Genomic DNA, 12,069 nt, shown 5'->3' on the forward strand with positions numbered 1-12,069 from the left:
AGATTTAAAAGCAGCGTGACGTTGAAATGACATCACAAGGTTTCGTCCAATGAGCGCGGCGCCTCTGATAGAGTTTCAACAGTACAATCCCAGGGCGACGGGTTTGAGACTCAACCGTCTGCGGAGCGTTTAACTCCTTCACTAGATATTTATTTACCCGTAGGACGTTTCTTACCAGGAATCCGGACTCTCCGCTCAGTTAAGAAGGACTTTTGTACGATACTAAAACCATAAATTCACAGTCAATCGGAGAGAAACGCGCTGAACAGAGGCGCACCTTATCCACAAGTTTCAGCACTTGACGACCGAGGGAAACCACACTGAGGACGTTACACTTTTCATCTGCGACGGTCATCATTAGACTGTTTTGTTTAACTGTGCTGTGATTCTACGCCGATTGAGGTCAACAAGCGGACAACAGACAGATTAATCCAGGTGGACCGTCCACCCCTTTCCCGATGAACATGACAAGAATGTTATCCGCACTCTTTCTTCTAATTGTTCAAGGTAAAATCATATATTCACAGTATGTTGTTAGATCATATAAGTTAGAGTGTTGTCTTTCGGTTTCAGTCTAACGTGTAGTCAACAGCGCGCTGGCGCAACTCAATATCATGGCATGAATGTCCCACTAATGTGTGTGCCGCACTTCTCCCACGGTTCATGCGGGATTTTATTTGTCTTTAGTTTATCTTTAAGCAGAAGCAGTGTTTGATGTTGTGTAAATAAAAACTTTGATCGTCAATGTCGTATGTTGTTGATATAGATGATAAGAGTTTGGTTTCGGTAAGCGCCATTTTCTCTAGGTGTGGCCTTTGGAAAGTGTTTTTTCCTGGTAGGTGTTGTCAGGTGTGTTTGTTTGCGAAACTAAATGCGTTATCTTTGCGTGCTGCAATGCCCTCGTTTCTACTCCGTTTCTTTCTCGATTCCCCCACGTCCCTTGCGCCTTCTCTCCCCTCACTCTTTCAAATCATATCCTATTATTTCCAGATGAAGTGACCCGAATAAATGAACGTCAATCCGTCTCGCGCAACGAAAGCAACAGGGTGTTTCTAACGTTAATTTCGTGGTGTAAGTTTCATCGGGGTGTTTCGTTTCAAGAAACAGATTGAAGATTACAAGGCACGCTTGGAGATATTATTTGTTGAATCGACTTGAATAACTTCGTCAAAGGTGCGTTATTATATTTCGTGACGTCACGGATCAGGTTTGATAGCATTACGTCACTACGTTTTAAGTCAAGTCATACTTCACTTCACGCCTCTCTTCGCTCATTGTGCAGTTTCTCTTCATCGCAGGTTGAGCTCTGTTTGCAGCCTCGATCCTTCGCTGTTTTTTGCCGTTCAATTATTCAGTGGCCGTGTCATGGCTCGCAGGTGCACCTACACCTGACAGCGAGCTAAACTGGTGTCGAGTGTCATTGAATAGCTGGTGAGTGCGTGTCCAACCGAGCGCGTGTGGTAATAGTGTTCCCAGATCTTTATTCATCTCAATTCATGATGTTTCTGTTCAGTGTAGCCAAATGATCACCTATTGATCACCTTACACCGGCACGTTCTTAAAAGTTTTGTGACGTCATAATGTGCAGCTCTTGATCGTCTTATTCGTTTGCGTCATAATTTATAAACGCCATTCACTCTTTTAACTTATTCATGGGCTGGAGCTCTTCTGCCTGGTCCCATTTCACAGTACATCAGCGGCTCTTCAGGGGGAAAACAAGAATATTGAAACAAAGGATTTGTTTTATTTATGAAGAGAGATGAGGAAGATTGCTTCGTTTAACTGAACAGTATAAACACTCTCTGTGTTTTCTCTTTTACCTTCCTCTTTCGCATCCATTTAGTTCAGTGTCCTGGGAGCTTTCGCCTTTATATGCAGCAGCTGTGAAATATTTTAAGGGTCAAAGCATTGTTTTTTGCACTCGGTGTCCCCCGAGTGAGACTTCACTCTACTGTGCTCCTAATAAAAAACAAACTGAGCTAAACCCATTGAAGTATACGATTTATTTTAATAACATCAGTAATGTTTTCTTTAGTTTTTCCATGAAAAAATGTGCAGACAAATAAGCGTCTTTTTATCTTTTATAAAACACTATCCAGTATCTCTTTTGTTGCGTCACCAGGCAGAAATGTGTGCTATTGGGAGCAGAGATCCACACAATAACAGCTACTGATTGTGTTATAATACCCTCCTAGTGAACAGGGGTCAAAAAATGCTTGAACCTGTTGCCATAGTGATGCTGTGTTTTTATTGAAAGCCAGGGTTAGGGGGGCCTACTGTAGCGTCTGTGACTGAATGCATCAAGTGTGTGTTTGTGTTTGAATGAGGGAGGAGGAGGGGCCGTTCGTAAATGTTAGGCTGCTATGATGATGGAGGCAGTGGCTAGACTGACCTTATTCTAAACTGTGTGAGCACATTAACAAACGCACTCAGTTATTGTGACAGTGCTGACCATGGTGCACGCAGAGCTGGGTTAAAGAGCGAGTAAATAGGTGGGAGTTTTTTGCGCCGTAAGATTTGTCTTTGCTCATTTGCTTCACGTCTTAAGCGCACGCACATTCCAGGGAGCATGCATACAAAAGCATGCTAAATAAGAGCTTATTGTTAAAAGAAACTGGACATTTTCTATACATACAACAACCATTCTGCCATCTTCCAAGTTCCCTTCCTTCCTCTGTTTCTCTATCCTCATCCGCTCGCTTTTGTTTGAGAGATGATTGTCATCTGTGTATTCAAATCCCCCCCACCCAACCCTGACCTCAAGGCCACTCTGTTTATTAGCATCTCAGTCGGAGTAAGAATGCGGGAGGAGGTGCAACAGAAGACTTGTGGGACAGAAAGAACGGATTAAAAGGGCAGTATACCCAGAAATGCACAAAAATGACATTTCTGTCTCACCCTTGTGTGTGACTTTTTGTATGCGAAGAACAGACGGGGACAATTCTGAACACTCTGCTGGTTGCTTATTTGTGTTTAAAAATTAAGTTTGGTTAAACAATTTATTTTACCAGCTATTCCTTTATTCATATCTCATTCGATTCAAAGTTGGATTTTCCCACTGCATTGGGTTGTTACTAAAAGACTGCAGTCTGTGATTTGGGATCTGTCATTTGGGTTGGTTGTAAAGATAAGACCGGTTGAACGCAGGCAGGGGGATTTGTAGATGGGTAACCGAAGCTTTTAACACTTGTCGGGGGTCCGTGTTTGACACGCTACTCTGGGAATGCACTCTGCTCAAATCAATGACTGACCCTGTAATTAACATCAACCTGCACTAATATACACACAGGAGGGGTTCCAGACAACTTCCAAACGATACCCACGGGCCACGGCACGTAACGTCTTCTATATCAGTCTAAAGAGACGGACAGGTGAAATATGAAATAAGTACCTTGGTTTTTAGTCGGGGAATTTTTAAGAATCACTTTATTCCTTTAAAAATTGACCAAAAATGAATCTGGACTCGTCCTCGAAGCACTTAGAGGACAAGGATTCTTAAAGCATCTCTCTGTTTCTGGTTGCCTCGTTCTATTCTTGTCACTTTCTTTCGAGTCCCACTGGTTCAGCAGATGTCAGATCTCAGAATGCTTTTATGGTTTTAGAGATTCATGGGGTTGACATGTCCACTTAATTGGTCCTCATATTTTAGTCTTTTGCCTGGTGATGGAAAGACAACCAAGCGAGTGCCTCCAACAAGATGGTGTGAAGTGAAACAAAAGTGCCACGGAGGAAAGAGAAAAGAGGCTTCTTCTCATGCTGTGGTTTCCCGTCTGCTTCAGAAGTGCTGTGTGAGCGTTGTTGTGAAATTGCATCCATTTTCTGAGAAATGCTAATAAACGCGAATGAATTGGATACCTGCTGACTTATGTTCCAGCATGTCACCATGCTGGCAGAGTTTGCCCCCTGATCACTGACCCTCCAGGGGCCAATAGCCAGTTGGTCTGAATAGTGTTATGTGGTTACCAGATTGATGTTGGATATCTGAGGGCTGCCAGATTCCTGCAGTAGGTCATGTCTACTCCGGGAAAATGTCTACAGATCTCTTAAAAAAACAAGCCAAATGGTATAAGAAGGAATAAGACATGATGAGATTTCAGCCCCTTCAGACAGAATGTCATCTGGTTCGTTTTATGATTTTCATTGCATTCCTGATGGCTTTTAGGATACTCAAATTTATTTGCCCTATATTCACTCAGCCTCGGTTCATCGTGGCCTTGACAGGAAGAGCCTCCAATTAATGGATTCATAAAGAAATAGCTTCTTTTTCCTCTCTCTTATTTTCAAAATGACATAATAAAGTGAGCGAAATGACTTTTTGTTTTTAAATAGGAATGAGTGAGTGGGTTCTAAAAGGTTCACAGAGGGAGTAGTGAAAGTGGCTTTGATTCCCGAGGATTTTAAAAGCACACTCGTGCTGTCTCATGAATTTAGCATGCCGGTGGTTTCAGGGACTCGCTGTGGGCTGTGACGTTATTGCAGTCTCTGGCACCAGGAACAGCGGAGTTCGAGGAGATGGCATTGTGTAAAGGACAAGTGCGGCTGGAGATGTGGTGTCTCCAAATAGGTCCAGGGATTGACATTAACGCTTGTCCGGGACAAGTTAATGTTTTAAATGGGCAAGGGAGAGAGAATTTTACTTGCCATCAAGTAACTTGAAAAATATAAAAATTCGGTTTGTGCAAAGAATAATAAGAATAAGAGCATTAGACAGAGCTGCGTGTTTGTGTGAATTGCGTTTGTCGTGGTTGTAATAGTCGTACTATTGTATAGTAAAAAAAATGATACGGCCCTAGTTATTAATGTCATTCGTTACTTGCCTATTTATGTGATGAGCTGCACTTGCATATTGTTTAATAATGATAACTGACATTTTATATTTGTGCTACAACTGTTTGGCCTGTTCTACAAAACTTGAAGCCTCTGTAGCACCAGATGTACGTAATCATTACTGCTTGCCTTTGTTCTTTTATCTAGAATTATATTGACACTTCAAACTAAATATAATTTTTTTTATCTTTGGACTAGTAATATTTGTACTTGGACAAGTGAATGACAAATTTTGCTTGTCCAAAGGTCAACCACATGAAAATGCTCAATGTCAAGCCCTGAGATCCATAAGCAAGACTTGAAAACCAGTGCAGAGAGTTGGATTTTAGTATTACTTATGCTAAAAGAGTCTCTATCCAGCAGTACGCGCTCTTATTGTCATTTTAAAAATGCACATGTGCTGTTATGAGTCCTGCATGGACCACAATTCAAAAGATTTAGTTGTTTGTTATCATTATCATTATCGTTTTTCAGCTTTTCCTATTTTCTCCTGTAAAGCTGCTTTGGAACAATGGACATTGTGAAAAGCTCTATATAAATAAAATTGTCTTGAATTATGCTATTCTTCACGGATGGAAAAATTATATACGCCGTCTGCGATAAAGCACGCATGGACGTCTCTGTCCTTAATTACACATGTGCTCGGTGACCTTCAGTAGCCCATTCACCATCCACAAATCATGCATTCAACACCTTTAAAAAGAGGGCTGCTATTCTTATCAGCTTTGGGTTTTCGCTCTCCTTTTATGAAGTGAATGCAATAATATTTAGAAGATTGACCTCGCCCTTCTCTCTGTCCTTAGTGTATCCATCTGGAGTCGTCTAGCCAGAGGCAGCCATGGAAGCTAGGCTTTATTTTATTGATCGCGTATTGATCAGCAAGGCCAGCGATGCCCTTGTGAGTCGACACAGCTTATTAAAGACATTACGCCTCTGTCCATATCGGACTCGCATCTCTGTAAAATATAATCCCCGTTTTCAGAGGACGTTTAACTTAATGATTTATTTTCTCTGTTTACTTAGTCTTATGCTTATATCTCCCCGACTAATCTACATCCACTGCCATACCCACAGTTTGTTTGCTAACTGTAAATGAAAATTGTGTGCAAAATTGGAAAGGACGATTTAGTTTGCATGCGCTGATTTGACTTGCTGACCATTACGTAGGGGTGGGTGATCTGACGATCTTAAATCGCGATTGATCTTGAAGGCGTCCTCAATCCACTTTTCAACAGAATCGCGAGGATCGTGATCTTGTCTGTCGTCTAAAACAAGAGGTGTGTTGGACATCATTCAGCGCTGCACAGACCCAGGTTTGACATTGAAGCACCGCGAGAGCAGAGAGCTTTGTTTGCTTTCAAATCACTCGCGCCGTGCCTTGAGGTCTCACGTGTGTGATACAGTTTTGCATCTGCATTAGACAGAGCGGCTTGTTTGTGTGAAGTGTGTTTGTCCTTGTGCTTGTTTGTTTGTGACGTTAGTCGACGGCGCACCGCTTATATACTTAGTCTTAGTCTATTTTGCGATTAAAACCTTTCCCCGGCTGCATTAAGGTCATATATCTTATATCCAGAGGCCTATGATTTCCGGGATGCAGACGCGGAGTCCTGCTATTTAAATCTGTTGCGTGTATAAGTGAATGTGTTGTACAGTTTAACGTGCTACACGCGTGAAGCTCATGGATTTGTTTGTGTCTCACTGTATGTCCAGAGTTGCATTGAGAGTTTATTTTGGGTGCATTTAACCGCTTTATTTCAGGTGCATTTAACCGTTTTCACTGAATTACACGCACTTTAACTCAAGCGTCTGTTGTGGGAGAGTCTTCACGTTGACCCGTCAAAATAGAAAACATGTTTTCGAATTAAAACATACTGTAGTGTTCTAGTATTTGATAGAGCAAATTGTTGAATATGTACTGTAGTATACTTTAATATTTACTATAGTAAGGTTCAAAGCACTATATTGTCTAAGAATTTAACTGCAGTTTACTTTAGGCCTAGTAAATACTATAGTATAGGCTACTACAGTATTATGTGGACAAATATATTACTTATTGTATTTGTATGGTAAAAATGGACAACACCGAACAATAAAAGATGGCGAAACTAAATATGATATGGCCCTAATTGATCCCCATTGTATATAAAATGAATGTCCTTTGTTGTTAACCAGTCTATTTATGTGATGATCTGCATTTTTGTTTTTTAAAGATTGTAACAGCGATGTATATACGTGTGCTACCTGTACAACTGTTTGGCCTGTGCTACAAAACTTTAAACCTCTGTAGCACCAGCGCTTTGTGCAAAAAAAGTGAATGTGTAGCCTAGTATTTCTATTCCAATCGTGGATCGAGATTCTTTTTTATGAAGATCGGGATAAGCTTTTTTGGGAAGATCGCCCAGCCCTACCATTACGCAACTTTCACAAAAAAGGAGACTTGAGAGAATCTCTTGCTTTCCTTTTACAGAAATTCTTAATTGTTGCCTGTCTATTATTTTTGGTAAAAGCAACATGATCTCATGGGAATTTGTAAGTATTTTACGAGGTTGCTTATTCGTATAAATTCATACAAAAAAAGCTAAATTAAAGCTCCACCCCTAACACCGCCCCATCCCTAACGTCACTAGCACAAAACCAAATCGTACTACAATGTCCGAATGGGATTGTACCAATTAGCCATATGGTAAAATAGTTACGTTTTTGTAGTGAGATTGTATTTCTGAAAAATAAACCCTGTGTGATTGCTTTACATCCACGTCTCTCAAAAGCTGTAAAAAGCAACCACTTTCACATTCTTTCACACTCTTAATTCCTTCGCTCCTCTGGGGTTAGTGAGGGTGTAAAGCGCCTGTCTCTCACCGCTTACCCTTATTTCATTTCCTGAGCTCCCCGCACCTGGACAACAGAAGGTCGTGTCAGCGCTCAGTTTTCCTCACTGACAACATGACGGAGGCTGGGCTGGATCCGAGCCAGACCGAAATAGCCTAGTCTTTTTGCACCCTCATTCCAGACCGGCTACAGTAACTACACCACAGTGGCAGTGAGCAGAATTATCGTATTACAAGATTCCTGTTAGCGCGAACTGCACAGCGCTCCTCTGAGAACGCTAATGTCATTAGCATGCCCAGTGTAGCGAGCTGTCAAAGACAAACCACAATGACCTTTAAGATAATTTTGCTCGTCTCCAGCGACTTCGGGGTATATTTGGTGAATGCTAGTGTATGTTCCCTGTAGTATTTTATAAGGTCAGTACGTTTGAAGTAATAGTGTGAAATAACCAAGAACGAGTGTGTGAATCGCAGAAATAAAACAAAATCATAGTTCATAGAGGAGAGCGGGAACTGTGTCTTGAGTCTTAGACACACAAATATTTTCTTTACAGTGTCTTGGCAGGTAAAGTGGTCCCCTGGAGTTTTGCTGGGTGCATGTTAGTGTATGTGCTTTGTAGAGACAGTATTTTATAAAAAATACTCTAAACCAAAAACAAGTATGTGAATTACCAAAATCAAACAAACTCATAAAATGGTCTATTGAAAAGGACTTCCTTTGAGCTTTGTTTTAGTATGTGAACAACAAATTAATATTTTGTTTAGGTGAGGTTTCCTAACAATCTGCTTTTGTTTTGATGTCTTTTGTCTCCGTCATTTCCTCCCGTCGGCCATTTAATGAACAAGCCCAGTCCATCCTCCCCACAGCCTCTGTATTTCTCTTTATCCCCTGTTTCTCACTTCTATCTTGAGTATCTGCTCCACTTAACGCCTCGATCTCACCGCTGAGGTGTTGTGTCTTTGACTCACTGGTTGCCTTTTTCTCCCTCTATCTCTGACTCATTATTGTTTATTTTTGAGTCTCTGAAAAGGTTGTTAAAGCTTTGTTGTTTTCCAGGAATGTTTTTGTCTGTTGTGTTCGGTGGATTTGGCTGGATGTTGCTTAATCCAGCTGTCTTTGTAAAACCAGGTCTCTTTGCTGCGTGTGCGTTTATTACAGTGACGGGGCCGCGCAGGCATTATGTTCCTCCTGATTTAACTTTCATACAAGTTCACCCTTACAAATAAAACCAGTCTGTTCCTATTTAATGTTAACACCGAGCCATGCCTCAGACTTGTAGTGTTTCTGCCCTTTGCTTTCTCCTCTACCAGCAGGTCCGTTTTTCCCTCTCACTGTTTCTCTCAAAATTGTCTGTGACCTGTCTTTTCTTCTCCCTGTGGTCTTTCTTCTCGCTCGTCTCTTTCTTTTCTTGTCGCATAACATAGTTCATGAAGGTTAACACAAAGAGTCGGAGAAACGGCACTTGTTGAAGGATGGATATGAGAAAAACACACTTGAAGAAAGCGGAGAAAATCATTCTGCGATTCAGTTAAAGGTCAGAATACGTGTATGAACCCGTGAGGCGAATCTAGTAAAGCAATAGATTTTTGAGTGGGTGATCATGTTTGCTAGAAAAATTGTAAGGGATTGTAGCCTACATAAAAATGACAATGCTTACGTGGATTTACTAAACCTGTTTGACTTCTCTTTCCACAATATCCAGAACTACTTTTTTTTCACGTAATGTAAAAACAGTGACAGTGGCAGCCAAACGCTAATAAGAAATATGATTTATGACATCGCCACGACGTATAAAAGACTATAGTGTGCACATGGTTACTTTTACAATGTTATTTCTGCAGCTTGGCGGTGTAAATGTTCATAATTTTATCACTGAATAAAGGGACATCAATCTGTGACCATTCAGTAACAGAGACACCATTGTGTTTTCCCCTTCACATCTTTTAAAATACACTGCTTTTCAAACAAGTGTGTATGTGTGAGTGTGCCTAAAGAAAGAACCTTATTGTTCTCTCATCCATGTCTGCTCATACAGGTAAGCGATATAGCGGCGTTTTAGCCCCTGCCCTTCTCTTTCTCTGGTCTCTAGAGGACACAACTACAGAGAAGAATAAAGAGAGGAGAAATGTCACTCACCCGCATGATGGCTGAATGGATCGTTTTCATCCTCTCTTTCTCTTTTGTGGCTCCGTGAGAAGCAAAACATTATGCGAAATATAATATCTCTCCGTGTGTATCTATTGTTTATGTCGGTCTTATTTTTATACGATCTTGGTTTCCAATTTATGTGCAACTCTTGGGAAAGTATATATTTCAGTGTGTTCTTTTAGTTTCTTTAAGGAACGTTTAGTTTGTTTGCGGTTCACAGCAATGTGAGAAATGAATTTTTCATTTTCATGAATTTTTCTCTGCGTATTAAATTTATGCATGTAAAATAATTACAGTGCGTAAAATAAAAGCAGTTTAGCTCTCACTGCTGCTGGAAATTGAATGTCAACCACCCATTTGCATGCGAGCTTAACATCCCGAAGCATATCGTATGTATGACTAGACTAACATGATATAAGTGTGCTCCCGGTTTATTTTCAGTTTGTGAGCTGTTCTTTTGTGTCATAAGCAAACCCTGAGGGCAACAGGGGCATGTGAGAGAACAAACCAAATAAGATGAGGGAAAAAAGCCCAAGGCGGCGCGAGGGATGTACAAAACGTCTCCGAGTGATTAAACGCCGGAGTTGTCTGATTTGGAAGTGTTGGTTTATTAAGTAAACTACTGGAAGTCTAATACTGGAAAGATTTATCTGGTATTGATTATTAATAAGTAGTGCTGGCGACCACCTCCGCTGCCTGCGTTACCCCCCCTGCAGACTTTCCTGTTTCCTGCACATCTCTACCCTGCTCTGCCTTTTTTCCTCATGTCTTCCTGCCTCGCTTTACCTAAATGTGTGGCGGTTTAGCGTTCCTTCCTCTCTTTTTCTTTGTCAGTCAGTCAGTGCCTGTGTGTGGGGGAGGTCTGCAGGTCCCACGTTGTAGTGTCCTAGTTTCTCTCTCCTGGTTCCCCTCGCTCCCCTTCTCTGTGTTTATTTATTCAGATGCAGAGGAAGAGAGGGATGGGTGGATGGATGAAGAGATGAATGATGAAGGGGAAGGAGAGGTGTCAGAGAGAACAAGATTGATATTTTAAGGTTCAGCGGCGGGGAAGCTGACAGGCGCACAACTCTTACGCTGAGCTGTTGTGGACATTTCTTTTTTTTGTTAACGGATTTCAGGATTCTGAAACAGATTTGTTCAAACAATCTTTTTGAGTGACATGGGTAGTCTTTTCTCACCTCGCGTGTGCTTTTGTTAGGGCTTGATGCTGTTCCTGAAGAGTAGAAAAGAGCAGATGAAACAAATCGCTTTAACATTTTGCCTTTAGTGACACTCCATTTTGTCCGTTCCTGCTCCTCTTCAGCCCTACATTTTGATGGAAAGTCAACCTGCAAACCACAAAATCTTTCCGCATGAAAAGGCGAGAGTCTCTGTCAGGGCTCAGTGGTATCTTACAGATTCACAATTGTTTCTTTATAGGACATTGCGATCATTTCCTCTCCGTGTGCTTTCCTTACGAACGGTTAAATTCAGTTCGTGTTAATCTCAAGCAAACTTTATGAGCTTTTATCAAAAACTTGCTCTGCCTCTGAAATGAAGTTCAAATTCTGCTCAGGCCTATTACACCTTGCAGAGGATTTGGATAATGTTAACCAACAGGCAAATCGATTATTGAGCAACATTTGCATATTGTGTTGTGTAACGCCCACCGTCCAAACAATTCTTGGCAAATTAAATCAAGTCTTGTCCTATGTTATCAGGGTTAAGAAAACATTTGCTGGTTCTGTTTGCTGTACTGCACTCTGGATGAATGGATAAATAAATGAATGCACGGAAAGGTGGAACGCAGAAAGAGACGGATGATGAGAGATGAGAAGCGACAGAAAGAGGGAGAGAGAGTTCAAGCATAACCTTATACCTGGTGCACGATAATGGAGTTAGACAGGGTTAAATCGTGCACAGACTGATTGCAGTTGTGCATGTGTGTTTGTGTAATTCAATAATGCTGTTTACCATCATGGGTAATAATGTGAATGATTGTAGTTAATATATACCGTAATTGTTCCTAATTCTATTACAATAGCTTACACGGTAGTACATAGAATAATTATTTAGCAGTCTATAAATCATTACTTAGTTATATACAGTATAAATTGCAATTTATTTGATATAATATCAATGTTTATTTAGTGTGTCGGTGTTAAAGACATAACGTGTAACTTAACAGTATTAAGAACATCAATAAAGCTGCAATAAAATATCATGATAATACCACATAAATATAAAAAAACTTGATACAGGCAAATTGCATTTTTGGGGCACAAG

General features: G+C 40.8%; 1 protein-coding gene across 3 annotated transcripts in view; it reads left to right on the forward strand.

The window, feature by feature from the left end:
• The first annotated feature begins 51 nt into the window (after positions 1-51).
• The window catches only part of LOC306901607 (nectin-2), a 59,168-nt gene continuing 47,150 nt past the window's right edge, over positions 52-12,069 (forward strand). For 2 of the 3 annotated variants that reach the window (XM_079469494.1, XM_079469496.1), the window contains exon 1: positions 52-507. In XM_079469494.1, the coding sequence (XP_079325620.1) occupies positions 459-507 (49 nt within the window). In that variant the 5' untranslated portion in view covers positions 52-458. The remainder of the gene's footprint in view (positions 508-12,069) is intronic. The other variant, XM_079469495.1, reaches the window with a different exon arrangement.

Source organism: Barbatula barbatula (assembly GCF_947034865.1).
Source record: "Barbatula barbatula genome assembly, chromosome: 12".
Classification (NCBI taxonomy): domain Eukaryota; kingdom Metazoa; phylum Chordata; class Actinopteri; order Cypriniformes; family Nemacheilidae; genus Barbatula; species Barbatula barbatula.